Source organism: Schistocerca gregaria, chromosome 2 (assembly GCF_023897955.1).
Source record: "Schistocerca gregaria isolate iqSchGreg1 chromosome 2, iqSchGreg1.2, whole genome shotgun sequence".
NCBI lineage: Eukaryota > Metazoa > Arthropoda > Insecta > Orthoptera > Acrididae > Schistocerca > Schistocerca gregaria.
Genome location: NC_064921.1, coordinates 821,672,435 through 821,697,583, shown reverse-complemented (window position 1 = coordinate 821,697,583; position 25,149 = coordinate 821,672,435). Strand labels below are relative to the sequence as shown.

At 39.2% G+C, this 25,149-nt stretch overlaps 1 protein-coding gene across 1 annotated transcript in view; it reads left to right on the top strand.

Moving 5' to 3' along the window:
* Positions 1-16,780, top strand: part of LOC126335158 (juvenile hormone acid O-methyltransferase-like) — a 54,823-nt gene extending 38,043 nt beyond the window's left edge. The window contains exon 7 of the mRNA XM_049998132.1: positions 16,667-16,780. Coding sequence (XP_049854089.1) covers positions 16,667-16,679 — 13 coding nt within the window. The 3' untranslated portion in view covers positions 16,680-16,780. The remainder of the gene's footprint in view (positions 1-16,666) is intronic.
* Positions 16,781-25,149: the final 8,369 nt, after the last annotated feature.

The following is a 25,149-nucleotide window of genomic DNA, read 5'->3' as shown; positions in this document are numbered from 1 at the left end:
AAGTGCAGTTAAGCTAAGACGAAATGGCTGCAGGAAAAATGTGAAGACATCGAAAAAGATATGATTGTCGGAAGGACAGACTCAGCATACAGGAAAGTCAAAACATCCTTTGGTGACATTACAAGCAACGGTGGTAACTTTAAGAGTGCAACGCGAATTCCACTGTTAAATGCAGAGGAGAGAGCAGATAGGTGGAAAGAATACATTGAAAGCCTCTATGAGGGTGAGGATTTTTCTGATGTGATAGAAGAAGAAACAGGAGTCGATTTAGAAGAGACACGGATCCAGTATTAGAATCGGAATTTACAAGAGCTTTGGAGGACTTACGGTCAAATAATGCAGAAGGGATAGATAACATTCCATCATTAGGGGAAGTGGCAACAAAACGACTATTCACGTTGGTGTGTAGAATGAGTCTGTAGACATACCATCTGACTTTCGAAAAAGCATCATCCACACAATTCCGAAGACGGCAAGAGCTGACAAGTGCGAGAATTATCGCACAATCAGCTTAACAGCTCATGCATCGAATCTGCTTACAAGAATAATATACAGAAGAATAGAAAAGAAAATTGAGAATGCGCTAGGCGACGATCAGTTTGGCTTTAGGAAAAGTAAAGGCACGAAAGAGGCAATTCTGATGTTACGGCTAATAATGGAAGCAAGGCTAAAGAAAAATAAAGACACGTTCATAGGATTTGTCGACCTGGAAAAAGCGTTCGACAATATAAAATGGTGCCAGCTGTTCAAGATTCTGAAAAAAGTAGGGGTTAGCTATAGGGAGAGACGTCTCATATACCATATGTACAATAACCAAGAGGGAATAATAAGAATGGACAATCAAGAACGAAGTGCTCGTATTAAGAAGGAAGTAAGACAAGGCTGCAGCCTTTCGCCCCTACTCTTCAATCTGTACATCGAGGAAGCAATGGTGGAAATAAAAGAAAGGTTTAGGAGTGGAATTAAAATACAAGGTGAAATGATATCAATGATACGATTCGCTGATGACATTGCTATCCTGAGTGAAAGTGAAGAAGATTTAAATGATCTGCTAAACTGAATGAACAGTCTAAAGAGTACACAATATGGTTTGAGAGTAAATCGGAGAAAGACGAAGGTAATGAGAAGTAGTAGAAATGAGAACAGCGAGAAACTTAACATCAGGATTGATGGTCACGAAGTCAATGAAATTAAGGAATTCTGCTACCTAGGCAGTAAAATAACTAATGACGGACGGAGCAAAGAGGACTTCAAAAGCACACTTGCTATGGCAAAAATGGCATTTCTGGCCAAGAGAAGTCTACTCATATCAAATACCGGCCTTAATTTGAGAAAGAAATTTCTGAGGATGTACGTCTGGAGTACAGCATTGTATGGTAGTGAAACATGGACTGTGGGAAAACCGGAACAGAAGAGAATCGAAGCATTTGATATGTGATGCTATAGACAAATTTTGAAAATTAGGTGGACTGATAAGGTAAGGAAGTCTACTAATATCAAATACCGGCAAAGTCGGAAAGGAACATATGGAAAACACTGATAAGGAGAAGGGACAGGATGATAGGACATCTGCTAAGACATGAGGGAATGACTTCCATGGTACTAGAAGGAGCTGTAGAGGGCAACAACTGTAGAGGAAGACAGAGATTGGAATACGTCAAGCAAATAATTGAGGACGTAGGTTGAAAGTGCTACTCAGAGATGAAGAGGTTAGCACAGGAAAGGAATTCGTGGCGGGCCGCATCAAACCAGTCAAGAGACTAATGACCAAAAAAAAAAAAAAAAGCATGACCACACACTTTTCGTTATTTAGGGTGAATTGTCAATTTATGCACCATTTAGATATCTGTCATCGATTCTGTATCGCATAACTGTGGTTTTCCTCTTTAGTCGCTTTTCGGCTATTTAAGCACACGACGCTGTGGGTAGAGATGTCATCTCCTCCAGTTGGCTGATGGCACCGCCTTCCTAGCCCTTTATCCTAACCTTCAATGGCCCCAACGTACCCTCCAAATTGACCAATTCACTGCTGGTGGTACCTCCGTATCAACCCCTCCAAGACCCAGGCGACCATCATAGGTCGAACCAACCGCTATTTCCATCTCCATGATCTCTACCTGATCATTTATGGCCGTCCTATCCCGTCCTACCCTAAAATATCCTGGCCTCACCCTCGACCGCCCCCTCACCTGGACTCCCCATCTCCTTAAGATACAACTTAAAGCTCTCAACAGACTCCGCCTCCTGAAACTGCTCTCCAGCTGGACATGGCGTCTGCAACCTTCCACCATCCATCACACCTACAAATCCTTGATCCACCCCATCCTCTGTTACGCAAGCGTGGCTTGGATTTCCGCCCCTCCCAGGTTCTATAAATCCATTCAAATTTCCGAACACCATGCGCTCCACCTTGCCTTCTGCATCGGCATTCCATTCCCCATGCACATCCTCTACGACCTCATCCCCTTCCCCCACATTCTCCTTTTCCTTGAACACACCTGCACACTTTATATTGTCTACCACATTGATCCCCCTCACCTCCTCGTTTCTCCCTTCCTCTCCATCCCCAGCCTGTTGCTGTGCCTTTACCGCCATGTCCCACCCTCTGTCCATCTGCACACACTCTGCCTCCTATCCCAACCGCAACTTCAACCATCGACCCCTTCCGGATGATGAGCTTCGACCTGACATGTACCCTTCCTACCAAATCTAACCCCATCTTCCCCATGCCTCCTCCTCAGGACTCCCTCTTCTCCCTCTCCATTCTTGTGTGTTTCCCCTCCTACTTGCCCTCCCTCTCTTGTGCTACACCTTCAGTGCCTGCACTCCCTCCTGCCTTATCTTCCTCTCTTTATCTCCTGCCCCACCAGTTTCCTGCCTCTTGGTGTAGCCCCTGACACCCCTACTCTACTCATCCCGCCCCTCCCCTGCTTCCTCTTGCACTCCCCTCCTTTTCCATGCTCTCTGGCCTCTCCCTCGACAGGCCCCACCTGTCAGTTTTATTCTTCATCGTATGTGCTCCAAGTGGATTTAAGGTGTTTTGTTCTGGAGTGTTTTTAACACTGTGGCTGACTTTTAACCTGTGCGTTTGCCTTCATTGTCTTCTTAGTGTTTTGAGAATTGCCAACAGTGTTTTTTTAACTTTATGTCGACTTTTTTAATTGCCCCCCATGTACGTCTCCATGTCAGTGTAATTTTACCTCCATTATCTTCCCTTACTCTGTCCCCCTTTTTTATCGCCTTATATGTAACATTTTATTCTCGTATTATTGTCATGTCACTCTGTTGAAAAGCGGATTGTGCCACTGACAGCCCTCCCCTGGCCATATGGCACAGGGGAATGAAATCACAATAAAGAAAAAAATGGGGAGATGGCTGGTTTTGGCCAGTTGGTTGCCGCTCCGGTGTGCAGTCTGGTTGTCGACGGTCGCTCTCCGCGCATTCTCTGCCTGTTCGTGCACGTGGGCAGTGGGGCTGTGGATAGAGACTTGGGTGCGGTCAGAGTGTGTGCACTGGGTCTTGTGAGAGGGCGATGTTCTCGTCTGCGCTGCTAAACAATGTGAAGATTTGAAAGTGCCTTTCATACACATCAGCCTGCAACCAGATACGCTAAAGAATCAAACGGTGGGAATTATTCAGGTTCTTAGAGTTCTGCTGTATACATGTTTATTGAGTTTCGTGCTGTTTGCAGTTAAGGGATCTTACAGTGTTTGGACTCCCTTATGGTCTGTTTCGTATTGACCATTGGTGCACAACGTATTGAACAGTGGTTATCTGTCTGAATGAGGTTTGCCTGTTTTGGTTTCATGTTGGTGTTTCCGTGGTGCGCGTCCTCTGTTGTAGCTGATCGTTTCACTGGGAGACGATGCCTTGACGGCATCCAGTTTGAATTGTAACCGATAGCGCGGTCGCCGTGTTTGCCAGTAGACACCAGTTCTTCCGTGAATGTAAGTTGAGTATTTCATTATTTGTTCCTGGTGACGCCGAGGCGTCCGTCTTTCCTTCTTCACTGTTCCTTTCAGCTTTCATTCAGGCTCGATCTCAATTCTAGTTTCCGCAAACCCCTGATATGGTACTACTTGTCACTGAAATTTTGTAATATCTAAAAGATGCCTTTCATTCTCCTGTGTTTTTAATGTCTTACTGCAGTTATATCTTAGAAAGGTGTCTTGCTTCTGTGGGAGTGTTTGCCAGTAAACCATTTATTGTTTGTATAGTTCTTAAGATTTATCTAAAGAGGGTTCAGAAATTATTTGTTTGGTATGGGCTTTGACGCCCGTAGACATTTTGTCTGTTTAGTAATGTTTAAATTTCTAGGATAATTATGTATATTATTCTGGGGTAAAAGCAGTCTGCTGTTGCCATGCAATTGTTAAACAAAATATGTTGGAAATTATAAGCCAGGGTGTGTGATTCATTGATAATTAATGCCTCGTCTTTATTGGGTTGAAGTATGTTTGAGCGGTGTCCCACCTCACAAAGACGTTGATGGTAGAATCAAAAATTTAAGATGGCGTTGGTGGAAAACTAAAAATTAGAAGATGTGAAATTAACCAAGTTGTGCTATTGGGCAATTAAAAACAATTAAATGAGAAAAATTAAAAAATCCAAAAACGTAGAAAGTATGCCAGTTATACGTTGCAAGACTGCTGACTCTACAGTCCAGGACGGCGCTATGCTCAAAAGTATCTGAACGATTTGGATTTTGTGCCGCATTCAAATGCACTCAATTATACAAGCCACTTTGATTTTTCATTATGTGAAATTTTCACTGTTCATGGAGAACGTTTTAGTACTGATTTCGGATCTGTTATTAATTTTTTTGTATCGTGCACAGCTTTTTCACAAGCGAAGTAAACTCATATTTCATTTGGATTTATGTTTCACCAGAAGAAATTTTGTTGCAAGTAAGGAAAGTTGTATTTTAATAACATGGAGTAGCTGGCTACACTTGTGACAACCATCTGACTGTTAGTGGGGAAGCATTAATTGATTGTTGACATGGTACAGTGTCGTGAGACTACACTTGTATTGTTATATGTACTTTTCCAGTTTCTTAGAAATGAGTTTCAACAAATGTTTGCATAACAGAAACGTATTCTGTTATGTCTGTGTTAACTATGTAATTGGTAAGAAAAGACTGGTCATTAATAGTTTTGTGAACAATATCTGCTAAACTAACTTTTTTCGTATAAGGCTTGGCAATCAAGACAAAAACTGAGCACAACACAAGATGCGCCGTATATATGTTGAGGGACTGAGATTGTGGAATAATGTGAAGAGGAAATCAGTGCTTTTTGCAATTCGCATAGTGTAGAGGGAGCTGCAAAAACATATATATCGTTGTTGTTGTTAATGTATGGTTATTGTTGGACAGAAAGAGAAAGAAGGATATAAAATATCCTAATATTTCTTCGCCCTTACGGCCAGTTATGCATTGTGAATCTCTCCCTATTCCAAACCTACATACGATTCTTAAGCATTTGCGAGAGGAGAGCAGATCCAAGAATGAATGCGATGATGGTGATAATTACAAGCTATGAAAAGATTATGTATCATAATTATTTAGTTACTACGATCTAAGTGATTTAACTCGTGACTTCACTCTGAAAAGAGATCTTGCCAAACTGTACAGGCTTAGACTCGAAGCCAAACACCTCTTACCTGGAGACTCATTCTCTTTGTACGGGAACAGAGAAACAGAATAAGTTATATTATTTATAGAAGAACATATGGCTCTTTGTTGTGACACTGAACGTTTATGATCGAAAACAGTGGAGGTTATTTATAGTCTTGTCAAAACATAGCTGAAAGATGTACTTTCATGTAATGGAAATTTCTTTGGCTCAGTAATAAGTTGTACTGTTCCGCATGCGGCAGTATTGCCTAGGTTTGCATTAGCAGCCCAAGACCATCGGGTACCTATACTGCCTACTGTTTTCTGCTCTTTCCTCTCTGGTGGCAGAGGTGGTTAGTGGCAGCAGCCAAGACACAGACGAGATCAGTCGTCTGGTCCTTGGTCGGAACCACTTGTTAGCTCAAGAAGAGCTTTTCCACAAGCTCTCAATGTGGTTGTCTATGGGTCCACCACACACACTGAGTGATTGCTGCCCTGGAGTAGTGTGACTTCTGGGAATGGAGCAGTCTGAATTTAACGGCAGCTATTGTAGCGCGTTTACTCAAGTTCGTAGTAAGGAAGGAATCCATGTATGCTTCTGTTTGAAACAGATACTTTGTCTTGGAGTGGCCATATCGCCATTTTCTAGTTACTATTTAAACGGATTGTGCGTCGATAGAGTTTGAAAGTTGGACGTTCATATCGTCATTTGGAGAGTTGGGTATTGATTCTGCTGCTGTGTGCATACAGCAACTTTGAAATATTATTATTGCGAGTGGTAGCGCACTAACAGCTAGCTGTTGGCAGCAGTGGGACACAGCCTGGCGTGGGGAGAAGCCGCGCGTCAGGAGAGGCTGCAGCCCGCCCTGACCGTGATGGTGGCGCCGGGGTAGAGCTCTGTATTAGTCGAGGATTTCCGGTAATTTGCAATTTCGTGTGCCTAGTTGAGCGCTGAAGGGATTTTCTCAATTTTGTGTGTGCATACATTGAAAGTAATATTCATATCTTTTTTGTCAGCAGATACATAATTATTCTTCAAGGAAAAGAATGGTCTGATTGAGGTTTGTCGGTGTGTGAATCGTCAGTTTTCGGAATACAGCAAATTGAAAGTTTTTATTGATTCTTTTAATTTTTTTCACCACTTAAGTGTTTTTGACTAAACCACTCCTTACATTTCATTTCTATGAAAAAAGGGGAGTGGTTGCATCATTAGTTGTGAACTCTGCATGGGTCGTCGTATTTCTTTTGAATTATTTTAGCATGTTGCTGGATGCAGAATATTTAAGCAGTTGCAGCGGAAAGACGAGTTAAGTTGTCTGTTGCGTGCAGGAACATTACAATGTAACTGAATATTTTAAAAATTGCGGTCACATACAAATGACTTGATTTGTCCTGGTGTAGCGGGAACGGCATCAGTCTCGAGTTCGAAAACTGCCACAGCTTAAATATTGATTGATAATGACCATTCACAGCTGAATATTTTGCAGCATAGGATGTCACCCTCATTCTTCCAGCAGCCATTTCAAAGAGGACGTGGGAAGACACAGAGAGTCAGGGCACTCTCTTGTCCTTAGGATGGGAATCTGCACCTAAGGGTGCAAGTATCAGCAATGAACAACGGCAAGAGGATACAGAAGGCAATGGAAACCGTGCATTAAAGACACATAACGTGTATCCACAGGACGTCTGACCTGTAATGGAAAAGGTGTCATGATGAACTCGCTATTGGAAAAAGATTCCGGAATAGTCTCTATTCTGGAATAGTCTCGTATCTCCAGGAGCCGAATGCCAAAGAGTACGCGACAATGAGAAAAAGATTGAATAACCAACGAAAGAATAACGTTCACGAGTTGGGGCGTGGAAAGTCAGAAGCTTGAACGAGGTAGGCAAGCTAGAACATCTGAAAAGGAAAATGTAAAGGCTCAATCTAGATATGGTAGGGGCCAGTGAAGAGAAGTGGAAAGAAGACAAGGATTTCTGGTCAGATGAGCATACGGTAATATAAACAGCAGCAGAAAATGGTATAAAGGGAGTAGGATTCGTTATGACTAGCAAGGTAGGGCAGAGAATGTGTTACTGTGAACAGTTCAGTGATAAGGTTGTTCTCATCACAACCGACGGCAAACCAACACCGATGTCAATAGTTCAGGTATACATGCTGAGGTCACAAACTAAACACGAATAGACACAGAAAGTGTATGGTAATATTGAACCTGTAATACAGTACGTAAAGTGAGGTGAAAATCTAATAGTTATGGGGGAGTGAAATGCAGCTGTAAGGGAAGAAGTAGAAGCAAAGGTTACAGGAGAATGTTCTGTCATAAATTTCAGTTTGTAATAGCGAATAATCTGTTCGAGAACCACATGAGGAGGAGGTAAAGGCCGGGTGATACGAGAAGATTTCAGTTTGATTACAACATGGTGAGACAGAGGTTCTGAAATCAGATACTGGACTGTAAGACGTACCCAGGAGCAGATATAGACACAGATCACAATATAGCAGTGATGGAGAGTAGGCTGAAGTTTAAGACATTAGTCAGGAGGAATCAATACGCAAGGAAGTAGGATACAGAAGTACTAAGGAATGATGTGCTACCCTTGAATTTCTCTAAGGTTATAGGTACGGCCATAAGGCATAGCTCAGTAGGCAGTACTGTCGAAGAGGAGTGGGCATCTCCAAAAAGGGCAATCATAGAAGTTGGAAAGATAAACATAGGTGCAAATAGGATATCTGCGAAAAAACCATGGGTAGCAGAAGAAGTACTTCAGTTGATCAATGACAGACGGAAGTATAAATACGTTCAGGTACATTCAGGAATACAGAAATACAATTTGCTGAGGTATGAGATACACAGGATATCAGAAATGGATGCAGAAAAAGAGTAAAGGAATCGAAAAAGAAAATAATTCACCGAAGGACTGACTCAGAATGTAGCAAAATCAAAATAAGCTTCAGTGAAATTAAAAGACGTTAAAAGTGAGACGGTAATTCGACTGTTAAATGCAGAGGAGAGAGCGGAAGGTGGAAAGAGTACATTGAAGGCTCTATGATGGAGAAGATTTGTCTGATGTGATAGAAGAAGAAACAGGAGTCGATTGAGAAAAGACAGCGGATCCAGTATTAAAATCAAAATTTAAAAGAGCTTTGGGGGACTTGAGATCAAATAAAGCAGAAGGGATGGATAACATTCCATCAGAATTTCTATAATCATTATGGTAAGTGGTAACAAACCGACTATTCACGTGTAGAATGTATGAGTCTGGTGACATCATTACAATTCCGGGTACTGCAAGAGCTGAGAAGTGCGAGGATTATCGCACCATCAACTTAACAGTTCATACATTCCGTTAACTGAACAGAATAATATATATAAGAATGGAAAGGAAAATTGAGGATGTGTTAGATGACGATCAGTTTATGATAGAAACAGGACTAAAGAAAAAGCAAGACACCTTCGTAGGATTTGAAAAAAACGTTAGTCTATGTAAAATGGTGCAAGAAATTCGAAATTCCGAGAAAAATAGAGGTAAGCTATAGGGAAAGACTATTAATACAAAGTATGTACAAGAGCCAAGAGGGAATACTAACAGTGGACGACCAAGAACGAAGTGCTCGGATTAAAAAGCGTGTAAGGTAAGGATGTAGTTTTTCGCCCCTTCTGTTCAATCTGTTCATCGGAGAAGCAATGATGGAAGTAGACGAAAGGTTCAGCAGAGGGATTAAAGTTCAAGGTGAAAGAACATAAATGATATGATTTGTTGATGACCTTGCTATCCTGATAGAAGGTGAAGAAGAGTTACATGTTCTGCTGAATGGAATGAACCATCTAATGAGAGTTTATGGTAACGATAATAAAGTTTCGCTAGATAGCATAGCACCTGTAGGAGAAAAAGTGTAGATAACGATAATACTGTCAGAGAGAGCTTTACACATTTTCCTGTATGTGTTTCCATAATAATAATTTTTGATGTTGAAGCTATCACTAGCCCTACAACAGTAATAATTTTTGACAATGTCTTTCAAGTTATTTAAACTGTGTTAACAGATTCCGATGTATGCTAAGATGATTTAAATATGATACAGAATGACAATATTTGTCTGTAGGCTTGAAAGAAAAAGAGTAATTCTTGCGAAAAATTGTAAATTTCAGAGAGTTTGCTTTAAAATAAATGTATTTAATTGTTTTAAGTTACAAATGCAGACTATAAAGAATGAAAACTGTGTATCACTTTCGTGGACTAAAATTCTTAGACATGATACGTAGTTCCAATACATAATATAAATGTGATATTGGTATGTACACAGAAGAGGAAAATTGAGATCTTAAAAATGAGTAAGAGAACCTACAAAACGGTACATAAATGCAAATGTTATATTCCTATGGGGCATATTTCTAGGAACTTTATGGCAAGAAATATATGTGAGACTTAACTACAGAATTGTCTATTTCTTTTTCCTGTTTTAATGTGGGTACTATATAGTCAACCAGCAATGGATAGGAACTGTTTACAGTTGAACTGACTATACTGACAGTAATACAAAAATAGGATATTCTCAAAAGAAAATCACTGTTTTACATCAACAGGACCGTTAAACATGAAGCAGGTCCGTCGTATAATATGTTTACAACCCATGTAGGGACATAAGAAATCGCCAGTTTCCGTATCAAATCAGTTTTATTAATAAGAGATATTTATTTTACTCTTTGTATGCTGTAGACATATCTGTATCTGTATGCATTCATCTTTCCACGTCGAAATTTAGCCAAGATACAAAGTCCTCCAACAATATGGTCTTGATCTGTCATTACAATAGGATCCAGTGTGGATTCTCCAAATGGGTTGACATTAGCTAAGCTGTCATCACTCTTGAAAGAGATGTCAGAAACAGAATAAGCCTCCTTAGTTTCTTTTATTTTTTGTTTACTTGTCGTAACTTTGGTCCAAACATAGCTTTCTATATTTCTTGATCATTTTTTTAAACTTCCTGGCAGATTAAAACTGTGAGCAGGACCGAGATTCGAGGTCCTCCATTGTTAGGAGGCATTTCTTTTTCAGCAATGAGTTTACTGCTTATGGAACGACGACAGCTCACGGTACACCTCTGTAAGGCTGGGTGCTGTTTATTAGTTGACAGTGTATCACTTGTTGAAATGAACTGTGTCATACACCGAGATGACAAAAGTCACAGGACACCTCATAATATCGAGGCGGACCGGCCGTCGCCTGGCGTAGTACAGCAACTCGGCGTGGTATGGACTCAACAAGTCGTTAGAAATACTCTACAGAAATACTGAACCGTACTGTCTCTACAGTCGCCTATAATTCCTAAAAGTTTGGCGCTGCAGAATCTTGTGCACGAACTGGCCTCTTGATTATGTCCCATAATATTCGATCGGATTCATGCCGGTTGATCTGGGTGGCCAAGTCATACGCTCGAACTGTTCAGAACGTTCTTAAAAACATTAGGGGACAATGGTGGCCCCGTGATATGGCGCTAAGTTATCCGTAAAAACTCCATCGTTGTTTGGGAACATGAAGTCGATGAATGGCTGCAAATGGTCTCCAAGCAGTTGGACAAGAGGACCCAATCCAATCCCTGTAAACACGCGTCTCACCTTTATGGAGCCACCAACAGCTTGCACTGTGCCTTGTTGATGATTTTGGTCCATGGCTTCGAGGGGTCTGTATCACACTCAAACCCTACCATCAGCTCTTACCGACTGAAATCGGGTCTCATCTGATCAGCCCACGGTTTTCCAGTTGTCTGGGATGCAACCATTATGGTCACGAGCCCAGGAGAGGCGATGTTGTGCTGCTACCAAAGAAACTAGCGCCGGTCTTCTGCAGCCAAATTTCTTCGTACTGTCATAATGGATACGTTAGTCATTGGCCCCACATTGATTGTTAGCACTGACAACTCTACATAAACACTGCTGCTCTCGGTTGTTATGTGAAAGTTTCGGTGACACTATTGTTCCTGGTAAGAGGTAATGCCTAAAATCTAATATTCTAGCCACACTCTTGGCACTGTGGATCATGGAATGTGGAAATCCCTAATGATTTGGAATGTCCCATAGTCTAAATCCTACTACCATTGCTTGTTCAAAGCCCCATAATTCCCACTGCGCGACAATAATCACATCCGAAACATTTTCACATGAAACAGGTGGGTACAAATGATAGCTCTGCGCTTTTACACCTTGTGTAATTTATACTATCGTCATCTGTATACATGGATATGGCTATCCCATGACTTTTGTCACCTCCGTGTATTTTGGAATGAAGCGTATCATTTTTAAGTATTATAGTGGTTGCTTAACAATTATCTCATTATAATAAATGTGTAAATAATGAATAATCCAACCTACACCGCACAATTTTTTATGTAGCACAAATTTCATTAATTGCGTAAATCTGGCAAGTATTTTAGAACTGTGTGCATATTCATTTTCAGTATTTTAATTCAAAAGTGATGTTTCTGTTGGAAAAGCAAATTATGATTGCCTATATCTAAATTTTGGCTGTATAACTGACAGTAGGAATGTTTGTAGTAGGTACAGTTTTCTTATTAACAGACTCGATGGACCAGATAATTGGAAAATTTTGGCTATATCATGTTTAGGGCACGTGACCCTACGTTGTGTCGTCTGGTTCTAATAGCGATAGACTTTGTGTGAGTGTGTGTTGTGGATAGACAGTTGTATGATTACCTTTAGCCTTGTATGAATCGCACATATATTTTAAAGCTGTTCTGTAACTGGAGTCTTGTAGGACGGCACATTGTCCATGTGCAACCAGATTGTGAAACTTGCACAAAGTGTTGTTATACTCTCTTACCGCGCCAAGAATTCCTAGTTTAGTTTTGGTACCACTCAGCTGTTTCTGGGTAGCCTTTGACATATCCTTATTTGTGTATTCACTAATGGACTGTGGCTACGGTACCAAGGCCTGTGTAACACGTTGATCTCCTGCCAATGAGAGCTTTGTGTTTATTGTAATTATTACCTCATTATTCTTAATTGAGTGATTATTAACAAAATGAAATCGAGTCCAGACCATTCTGAACCTTACAGAACCTTATTGCCTCGTATGCTATGACACTGAAATGTTTTAATTAAACGTTGTCATAAGAGTCTTGTTATATCTTGAATTTTGGAGCAAAACAATGTATTTAACTGCTGTCCTAAGTTCGCATGACCAACATTTTGTCTAATGCTACAATATTAAACGTGGGGCTAGAATTTAAATTAAATTCTTTTGTAGTTATAATTTTTGAGGCTAATATTTTCATAGGCTTAATGACTGTACCTTGTTGTAAGTCCATACATATTATAAAAGTGCAGTGTGTATGTGTGCGTGCGTGTGTGTGTGTGTGTGTGTGTGTGTGTGTGTGTTTGTGTGTATGTGTATGTGTATGTATGTAAGTTCCACATTTTTTCCAAGCCACTGGATCAGTCTAGTACGAGTAGCCCTTACTATCAGGCAACAATCGCTGTGGGGGTAAGAACTAACTATATATTATAGTTCAGGAAATAAGTAATGACGTCTTAAACACTGAGATGCGTGAGAAACTGCCATGTCGTGTGTGACGTATTGAATTCGCAATACGAGGCAGTATCCACGTATGCCGCTAAATGTACTTTAAATACTGCATCATGGAAACACGTATTTTTCAGCAGACATGACGTCATAAACACTGAGATTTATGAAAAACTGCCGCATTGCGCATGAAATTTAAATTTATTACTTCTTTTCTATTACTTCTATGCGCAACAGATTTTGTAGACAGTATCCAATATACCACTGAATGTATTTGCGAAAGTTTATCATTATAGGATATATAGATCAGGAGATATGACCTCGTAAACACTGAGACGTGCAAAAACTACCGCATCGTGTTAAGACGCTTAAATTTTTTACGGTTTTGATACTAACTCTGCCCACAACATATTTCGCTGTCAGTATCCACATATGCCGTTGAATGTGCCTACACACATATATTACTATACGACATATAGTCCGAGAGATGTGACGTCAAAAACATTGAGATGTGTGAAAAAAAAATGTTACAACGCTCATGAAATTTTAAAACATTTATTCTTGACTGATAACAATGAGGCACTCCAACAGTCAGTCAACTTAAGGAAATCCCTGACACCTTGAAACGCCTTTGACAGCTTTCAACTATGCAGCGCGAACGGTTGTAGGCGGTAACGACGGCTATCTATTGAGCTATGAAGAGCTGTTGCCATGGAGACGTTTACAGAACCGCTTTGTAGACACGTGAATAGCTGAGTCGAGTGTACAGAAACTATCCGTGATCACGTTTCTTAATCTGAATACTGTACTTATACATCGGTTCATCGTACACATTTCTTTGATACGACTGTTTCATAACTTCAAATTTGTTTTCACGAATACATGGAAATGTGTTTTTTCGATACTTCACTACAAATACAGTTCATTTTTTGTTGCCGTATGTACCAGAAAATTGGAAAAATGAATACTCGGGTAATTCCAGGTTTGTCAGCTAGTCAAATTGTAATTTTAGTGTTTTCAGTAGACGGATATTATTTTACTGGTAACTCAATTTATAGATGTCAGCCTTTTATTTGTCCTTGGGCCTACCTGCTTCCCAGAATATGAAAACCTCGAAGCTGTGTTGAAGTACAGGAACTATGAGAAATATTTTGGCACAATATGTGGGGATTTGAAAGCAGTTAGCACGGTACAACGTCAACAATCCGGCTTCACAAAAATGCCTTATGTCATTTGTGAATGGGACAGCCAAGCGAAAAACAGGCTTTTAGGGGCAACTAATGGGGGTGAAAGAAAAACCCTCCAACTGAATTCATAGAATGTAATAAATGAAGTAGTTGTTCAACCATCCAAGATACAATGACCTTTTCATATCACGCTTGGACTCACGAAAGAATTAACTAAAGCATTTCCAAGAAATGGTGACTGCTTCATGTAGCTGGTAACAAGATTTCCAAAAGTATCGTATGAGAAACATAAATAACGGCTTCTTATGGGGCCACAGAAAAGAAATTTAATGAAAGATAATTTGTCTCAAAGTACAATGCATCCAGTGGAGAAAAGGTCTTTGATTCTTTTTGAAGAAGTAGTGACCAATTTCGGGAGCAACAACAAACACCTAAATTGCCAAACCACGGTTAAAACAATGTTGCCAGATTTCATGAAATGTGAGTGTAACATGAGTGTGAAGGTTCATTTTCTGCCTTGACATACTGATATTTTGCCTGAAAACCTGGGCACTGTTACTGAAGAACAAGTAGAATGGTTTCACCACGAAAGGCGAAACGCAAACATTATGCAAAACAGAGATAGCATTTGCGAAGGCAGACAATCAATGACGAGAAGTTTTGCCCCTTGTCAGAAGGAACCTCATGCAGTGGAACCACCGAAGCGAAATTAAATTACCACACATGTGTTGTGCTTTGTAACAATTATTAGCTGGTTCAGATGGCTCTGAGCACTATGGGACTTAACATCTGAGGTCATCAGTCGCCTAATTATTAGCATTTTATGTTAAGATATGCTGTTATCTATTCTAACGGAGTGTGTAGTAATCATACACATGATACAAAATTAGTAATTTTAATGGAATAAAAGAATCTCCTTTTAGAATAAAACGTGATTTCACCTGAAACATTAGATGTCATATGTACGAAAAGCTGACGCGGTACAGAAAAACAAAAATCAGAATGGAAAATATGTCAAATAACACCTTACAGTCACAAAACATTCAGCTAAAAATGTTAAAGTCCAGTATAATGCTATTAATTAATAACAGATAAAAGTGTGACAATGGTGGGGTAACTAGGGATTAAGGATCTAACTTACACGTTGAACAACTCATGTGAATAAGCTTATTCCGATTAATACACCACACACTTAATGTACGATGAATTAAATTCACACACGCAAACACAGCATTTCAGTTTTAAACATTATTCAGGCAGTGTTACGAAGACCACACTTTGGATGTAGCTCAGTAATGCTACACCTTACAAAGCATCATTTTAGGGGGGAAGAATATTAGTTCTGAACTAGAAAAAAAAACGTGATCCCACTTTAAAAAACACATGTGGCTAAAATAACTTCCTAAGCAGACCTAAACGAGCTTCTGCCCAAACACGAACTGACCAGGCCTGTAACAGTGCAAAACACATGTTGCTTACAATACAAATCTCAGCATGCAAACATGCAAACAATAGGCAGTCCGAATCACTGTTCTGTAACTGTCAGCAAATGGAACAGTTCACTTAATGTGCGATGCCTGACACTTGACTGTAGACTCTAAAATGAACTGACAAATTGTTATTGCCATGCCTAATTGTCATATAACAACATATAGCACATATTGCTAAAAAAACGTGCTTAACAATTTGTTGATACTTCGTTTTTGGGTATAGATAAGGCTGTGCACGAATATGATCTTTTAAGAAAGGCTGCGATATTTATTGATTGGAACTACGGTGCAGAGGGTTTCCAAAAACATTTCAGCGTGTTTTCCTTTTTCTTTCCCTAATCAACTGCCAAATAATACCGAGATGTAATCGTGACAAGCAAAATCAAAATACGATATGTAAACACACAAAATGATCAAAGAAAATGTAGGACAAGGTTCCACACAGAGAGGAACGTCTGTTCCATGTCTAAATTTTCTGTAATGTGTAGGCATACTTGGAGCTATTTTAGTTGTGGTACACAAATCCATTGCCTTGACTTTTCAGAAGTTTTTCAGTAACGCAAACATCACCTCACAAAGCACGATGAATAAGGTTCATGTTCTACACTAGAAATATATAATTGGTGTTACTGACTAGCTAATATAGATTTCGTCACATTTGAACTAGAGCCTACCTGTGGTGGCATGGTCATCCGCCTAAGTTACATTTTCTGACACTTTAGCAGACGGAATCTTACTAAAAATGTTGCATTTTGTTTATATAGTTAACAAATAGTATCACTTAACTACACATTTTCGTAGTACAGATATATGCCTTCTTAATGTTCCAGATATGAGCTGTAAACACACAAAATGCCCACAACACCAAAGGCATTGGTGGAACAAACTTCCACACTGAGGTAAAAGTTTGGTATCTGAAAAGACGATCTTTGCATCAAACTAAAAGTGCTCATCATATACCTAATGATTTCTAGAACATACCAAACCTGCAGCTTGTTTGTCACAGTATGTAAGTAAATTTCAGATCTCTAATGGTGAACCAAACTACGATCTTTGGACTAAAATAAAATTAGTTAGCAAAATACGTAATATTTTGAGTACAAAATAGATATGGCATTCCCACCAAGCCTGATTGTTCTGTACTGTTAGAAAAATAGACTTGGCCCACTCAAAGCACTATTGATTTCACCTACAGGTTAAATGACACTTGTCGATGAAAGTTCGATCTTGGTACACAATTTCAATAAAACCAAAAGTGTGTGTATTGTTTATCGAAATACATAGAAGTTTCTTCTATAACACGACAGAACACTTACAGGTGTTACTACTGACGTAACTTATAGCTTAAAGTGCACTTGTCGACAAGAATAGTTTGACCTTTGCACAAAAGTCTAAGTCTAAATTGTCTGTATTATTATGTCAAAAATATATTTTAATTCCTTTAAAATATATAAGTGAGTCAAAGAGTACAGTGACCGCAATGAATAATCATTATCGTTATCTTGTTGTACAAAACACCTGTCATCTTCTGCTAATAATGCTAACATTCTTTATCACACAGTGGAGACTAAAAGGCGCTTAAGTGAAACAGTGTAACGAACCAGTGTGATCTCACAATGGTAAGCCACATTTTCATATAGCTAGCTAGATCGCGTCATTTTTTAGTCATACCATCAGATTATCGTGAATTTTGCCTACGTTATGGGGGCTGTTACATTGTTTCTCCCCTGATAAATGGCTGTCGAGGGGCATGAAAGGGAAGCAGTGGTTGGGAAAGGAGTGAAACAGGGTTGTAGCCTCTCCCCGATGTTATTCAATCTGTATATTGAGCAAGCAGTAAAGGAAACAAAAGAAAAATTTGGAGTAGGTATTAAAATTCATGGAGAAGAAATAAAAACTTTGAGGTTCGCCGATGACATTGTAATTCTGTCAGAGACGACTAAGGACTTGGAAGAGCAGTTGAACGGAATAGACAGTGTCTTGAAAGGAGGATATAAGATGAACATCAACAAAAGCAAAACGAGGATAATGGAATGTAGTCAAATTAAATCGGGTGATGCTGAGGGAATTAGATTAGGAAATGAGACACTTAAAGTAGTAAAGGAGTTTTGCTATTTACGAAGTAAAATAACTGATGATGGTCGAAGTAGAGAGGATATAAAATGTAGACTGGCAATGACAAGGAAAGCGTTTCTCAAGAAGAGAAATTTGTTAACATCGAATATAGATTTATGTATCAGGAAGTCGTTTATGAAAGTATTTGTTTGGAGTGTAGCCATGTATGGAAGTGAAACATGGACGATAACTAGTTTGGACAAGAAGAGAATAGAAGCTTTCGAAATGTGGTGCTACAGAAGAATGCTGAAGATTAGATGGGTAGATCACGTAACTAATGAGGAGGTATTGAATAGGATTGGGGAGAAGAGAAGTTTGTGGCACAACTTGACTAGAAGAAGGGATCGGTTGGTAGGACATGTTTTGAGGCATCACGGGATCACAAATTTAGCATTGGAGGGCAGCGTGGAGGGTAAAAATCGTAGAGAGAGACCAAGAGATGAATACACTAAGCAGATTCAGAAGGATGTAGGTTGCAGTAGGTACGGGGAGATGAAGCAGATTGCACAGGATAGAGTAGCATGGAGAGCTGCATCAAACCAGTCTCAGGACTGAAGACAACAACAACAACAACATATGGCTGTTCTGTTAAGTCACATTTTATAAAAATATTTAATAACTTTAACAACCTGAGTATCAGGTGATAAAAATAATTACTAACACATACCTCTTTCTTTTTTCTTCCCTGTGCGAAGATGAGCGTGTATCTTGAGATAGGTATTATCAGCTATAACGATTTGAAAGTGCAATAGACGGCCAGAGTGGCCGAGCGGTTCTAGGCGCTACAGTCAGGTTCGAATCCTGCTTCGGGCATGGATGTTTGTGATGTCCTTAGGTTAGTTAGGTTTAAGTAGTTTTAAGTTCTAGGGGACTGATGACCACAGCAGTCCTATAGTGCTCAGAGCCATTTGAACCGATTTTTAAAAGTGCAATATTGGTGCTGACTAACGGTCGCTAGATAGTATCATCATCAGTTCAAGAAGTGACAATATATGGGTCTGCCATCATCATGAAAAAATAACTTACATCACAGAATAATTTTCTTAAATTTAATATAAACGTTTTTTGCATTGAAATCTATACACAGTGAAGGCTGTAGTTATCATATCTGTGGGTTCTGTCGTGTTAATCGATTACTGATCTTCTTACACTAAATATTTCGTCAGGAGACTGATGGATGTTGTTCTTATTCAGAATGTGTTGCAAAAAAGTAATCTGTATTAGACATTCAACAAGATTTTATGGCTATTTATAGTAGGAACCAATTAATTATTTTTGTAATAGGAATTTATTTATTAAGCGAACTGTTTTATTCGTTCTGTGCAATGCCTATTGTCTGTACATAACTGGAAATGCGGTATGTGCTACCTCGCTCTCCATCAATAAGAAAAGGACACACAAGCATAGATTTCTTTCTTATTTGCAGATTTTAAGGATACTTAATTTATTCTGACTGAAAATACTTCAGAGATTAGTTATGTTTATTACTTTTATTATCACATGACCGGTTTCAGGCTCTTATAAGCCCATTTTCAGGTGTCGTAACTTGGTGGTGTGACCCCGAGCGCCGCGGTGAAAGTGTACCACCTCGGCTCTTGGGTGTCACAGCACCAAGTTACGACACCTGAAAATGGGCTTATAAGAACCTGAAGCCGGTCGTGTGATAATAAAAGAACTTTACAACTGTAGCGGGATTTTCAGCCTCTGGTATATTGCTCAGTTGGGAATGTTCCACCAAGAGAATTGTTTATAATTATTACCTTGTAATTGATATGAATCCTCGGAACTGGTTTTGCATCAGATGCTAGTAAAATATCGTATGATTACTAAGCATAACCAAATTACCAGGGGAACATTTCATACTAGTGTTCAATCAATAACATGATTTGCAGTCTGCATACTAACACTCTAAGTACGACATATGTCCATATGAAGTTTTTAGTTTCAAATGAGAATTCCTGTAATATTCCTAAATGTTGACTATTCCTCCTGTGACACCCTGTACTATGTTGCGAATAATGTGCTGAAATTCCTATTCTGTAATTTAATAGTAATAGGAGTTCATAATCGCTAAAGGGTTTGCGTTTTTACATCGCGAATACAGGATTTGTTCAATAACTTGGAAAACAAAGGAACTAATTCAACAAGGTTACAGAAGAACGTTTCCTTTCTAAAACCATAAGCTGTTAAAACTTAATGTTTGTGATTTTTGTATTTTGGTGGAACTCAAAATTACGAAAATGCTACCTTTTAGTACTCCGTTATATATTACTTCCTTTTTGTGTATGTTAAATGGCAATAATTCTAATGATGTGATATTGCACGACTGTTGGTCGCTAAGCATGGACTACATTCATACACAGGCTCCAGGAAGAGCAAACAGTATGAAAAAGACACTATACTAATTTGCAAATTAGAATCTGTAGCAAATTTGTAGATCATATACAGATCCTCACTTTGTATCTTTTAACTTACAAACTCGATTGAGTGAACCTACTATTAGCTCAAAAATATTTCTCATACTTATGAGTGATTTTTTTAGTGCTGAAAATAGTAGAAAATTTAAATGAAATTAATGAGAAGGCAAGATTTGGGAACATGATTGCTGTTGTGCACACATTCTTACTTGTTACTGGTAGATGTGCCTACAATTAAGCACACGCCTGTAGTAGTTTCTGAACTTGTGTAGATGTAATTACATGGCTTTGTACCTAGTGTTGACTAAAATCAATTCAGCTACGATGCTACATTTGTATAATTCTAATTACAGCTGAGGTAATTCATTGTCTGTAAGTGGCAAGTATGATCGTCTCCTTAGCAGAAATTGTTTCCCTGAGCTGCTGAAATCTGGCCCTTAGGCATGGTATGAAAGGAGTGGGACAAGCAGCATGATTGTGATTTCCCCCGCAACAAGCAACGCAAACTTGGTTAGATGTAGTGTCCTGGATGCAAGCATTTTGGGGGGCATTTGCAATTAGCAATATCAACGTCCAGCACCGCGTGCACATGTGATGGAGCCCAATTTGTGTTTCTAGAGCGTTCAGGGAGCTATGAGCTATGTCTATTGAAAAAATTATCACAGTGGTACAATAAAGGCCAGAAATTTGGCAGTCTAGTCACTGTCAATATAATAATAGGTCGATTCTAAGCATTTAAGATTAATGTTAATAGTAAATAAACATTGTTATTGTGTCACACTGGTTTGGCAAAAGTAATTCACAAACATTTCTTGCTATTAGTGACAAACTATTATTTCGTCTACCGAGATCGCTATGTAGAACATTACGAGACTGATGGATTATCTCAACCCACAGCTTACTCATCGGCTTCTACAAAAAGGAAGCAATAATACATGCTGGCATTCCAAAAACACAAACTTTTACTGATTGAGAAAAGTTCAAGTGAAAATAAACCACATGAGAAATTAAAAGAAGATGAGGGTCATATGTTTCTCATGAGTATTTTGTCTTCTGTGAAGAAGTTATCTACAATACAGAAATTGTGTTTTCAGGGGAAAAGGGCGATGAGTGGTGGACTGAAGCTGCGAGTGAGAATCAGATTGGTTATTCTTCTCTTCCCAGACTATGACAGTATCAGGCAAATTAGTCTTGATAATTTACACATCACACATTACTCAAATTACCTCTGTTGTGCTTGACTTTACACCATTAGATGTTAGTAGTAATTTACATAATAGTTTTCTGCGTATGGTGCCGCGTCATAAGGTACTACTGCTGCTGAAGAAAAACCAACGTGTCGGCCACGGTTGCAGTGGCCTTCTTCTGGGTTTACTGGTGCGTTCTAGCTATGTAGAGTCTCTTATATTGTATTGTTACTGTTCACTGGGCATGCCATTACGTCATAATTTTAAAAAGATAGTTCGTTACATTGGTCACTTAAGGAAGAAGGGGAGGGAATTTTATTTTAATAGGTTATTGCGGTGGAGGGAGAGCGTACCCTCTTTTGCGTATTGGCTCTTGTGTTATGTACCATGATTGGTGGTCACCGTCCAATGAGGTTGGCTGCTGTTTACCAAATGCTGGAAGCCGGCCGCGCAGCGGCAGTTACTCGCCGGTGGTGCTCGTGCCTCGTGTTGGCAGTGCAGTCTGTTGGGCTCCGATTGCTGGCAGCCAAGATGTGGCAAGCCTGAGTCCATCCTCTCTATTCATGTTCTTAGGGTTTTATGTATTTCGATGGCCTAACTGATTTTGCGTTACCCTGTGTATTCATGGAATTTATTGGAATCTGATCGTAAACTCACGTACAATGTATTAAATTCTCCAGACAATTCGTTCTGTTTCACTAGAATTCTTGGACTCTTCCTTATAGTGGATAAATTTTTCATGATAGCTCTGTTACTGTTTTCCTTGTAAGTCATAACGATTCCTGAATGCTGGCCAGTCATGAGTCCTTTTCGGCATCTGATATCAATACCTACAGGATGAGAACTCTCAGACAACCGCAGTTAACTGTCGAGGTGAAACTGAATGTCACGCGCCCCCAACCGACCTGCTATCTGTCTCAATCGATTATAAGGACATTATTTGGTAAAAAAACGTGATTTTCACACATCTCACAGCTTAATAATTAGCTTCATGATGATCTGTCTACCGTTTCGCTAATTGTTATAGTTACTGTGATATATACAGATAAAATAAGCTACTGCACGAAGTTTTTAAGTTTGCCATGAAAAATAGGTGACACTATGAATTTGCGTTTGGGCATGTTAAGTCATATTTGCTTGGTATGAAATGTATCTGACAACACTGAATTATTCTTTAAACTTGGAAGAGTATCGCTAACTTTCTCCACTCTCGAGAAGGTGGATGTATGTAAAGCACTTCATCTCAGACAAGCACGCCAACAAAAAGGCTAGAATTGAATATTCGCAGCATTCCTCATATCTCATGAACAGTTTGAGATATCGAAACAAGAGTTTGGAAATTACAGTACACATTTTCCATATGATTATATTGAGAAACTTACACATGTATAGCGACAGTCAAGCCGATACTGATTTTTTGAGTGAAATAATGCAATTTTTAAGAACCATCAATAGCTGTAGAAACGAAAACTGCTGTGAGTTAGGGATAACACATGTGAAGAAATTATAGTTTACTTTTATATGGAGAATGGCCATTTTCACATACTACTAACTTGTTTTTTGAAGGGAAAATTGCACATGAACTTTGGGGAAGAAGAACTACTACTTGTGTTGCAATTTCGGCGTAATTCTACGACCCAGAGTATTTTTGATAATGATCGACTGGTACCGAATCAGTGTCGCGAAATGTAAAATATTCAGTAGTAACGTATTCAGCTTATGTTGGTAAGAAAGTTGAAAAATCGTTTCTTGAAGAGAAGAAGTGAAATATTTGTGTGACGTGTTAGATGCCGGTATCCAATGTTTTATCAGCTAACAAGAAGTGGAACGTCACTTCGCCAGCAGCGAGCTAAGCAGCTTGACCCTTGAACGGTACAGGCACCAGCGCCGACAAGCATACGTCACAAAAGTATGGCGGATGTCATGCGGCAACTCCATGACGATCCCAATCGGCACAATCATCAGTGAACACACGACACGGGTGGTGCAGTGTGCAACTGCTCCTTACAAATAGGCCAACCACCGCCTGCAGGGGGAGAACAGATCGGTAGTTGTCTGGGGCACTACCTCTGTGTCGCTCGGGGCCGAGGGTTGTACTTGTATTATTTGGAATAGGCAGTATTTAGAAAAATTCTAGAGGTTTAGCCGCAGTAGGACTTGTATTTGAATGGCTTATTTCAATAGTGGTACAAGTCCATTTTTGTTCAAGTATGTGTACTTGAATATTTCTAGTATCTCAACTGCAGATTTTTGAGCGCTCATTTAACTTTAGTACTCTGTATCTCAGAATGAACAAAAATGGACTTGTACCACTATTGAAATAAACCCTTCATTTGCAGACAAGAGTAGTACAGTCTAATATGGCCACTTCTGCATACTTGAAAATAGGGGACGTGCCAGGGGAATCTTCCAGGGAATGTATTCCTTCCTACCAATATTTTATTTACATCCAGTTCCCGACCGAATCCTACCGAGTTCCGTGCTCTTCACTACTCATCAGTCTACTTTCAGCCAAGATGGCGGCAACAGTAGGCGGCGCACAAACAGTTCCTTATCAAAGTCTTCGTGCTTTGCGCGTGTCTTTCTAACTCCCTCTCAGGACACGGCAACAGGCCAGAGGATGTTATTTATGTATTTCAGTTATCTGAGAAATATAAAAACAACGTAAAAGCACATAGTATACGGTCTTTTAGTCACTATCCCTACACAGAGTAAAGGATTGTATTTTTTCACCACAAACATCAAGGTTATTGACACTCTCGTTATACCTTAATGTGTAAAAAGCAAGTGTGTGCAAACTGAAATGTTTTCATATTTTTCAAATAACTGAGATATATATATAAAACCCACCATCCAGTTTCAGTACCAATCATTCTTTAACAGAAATACACTGCATTATAAGATTATACCAAAATTTCAACAAAAGTGGCAATTTATTTTCGCCAGAGCTTTCTCCTTCATAGAAATGTCGTTAGTGACAAGTTTTGAGTTATACATAACTTCTCTTGTTACCATGTTTAAATCTATTTTTCTTGGCAAAACACAATATTGTTTAGAAATATTCATGTCATTAAACTTTTAATGAAGTCAAAATTATGACGGAGTCCTAAGAGAATGAATGCATTATCAAACTATCAGCTTAGGGTAAGATAGGTAAATAGCTTATGAAAAAACCCATAGTCAGTGTTAAAATAAACGTGACATGTCTTTACTTATATTGCAGCACAACACACATCATTTCTAGCTATCGATGGTTTTAAAATTACATTATTTCATTGAAAAGCCTTTAGTTCCCTAAATATTGTGGAAGTTACAGATGTTTCACATATCAATTATTTACAAAATACTCTCCCCATTGCGTGATATCATTTGCCAAAATCTTGTTTCGATCTCTCAAACCGTTTATAAGATACAAGGAATTTGTAAATATTACATTTGCCTTTTTCGCTGTCACGCGTGTTTGGAACACAGTGCTTTACGTATATTCCATTTTCTCGACACTGTAGACCGACGGTGATATCCTCCAAAGTTTAAAGAATAATTCAGTAGGTTAGCTACACTTCGTTTGTAGCGACATACGATCAAACATTGATC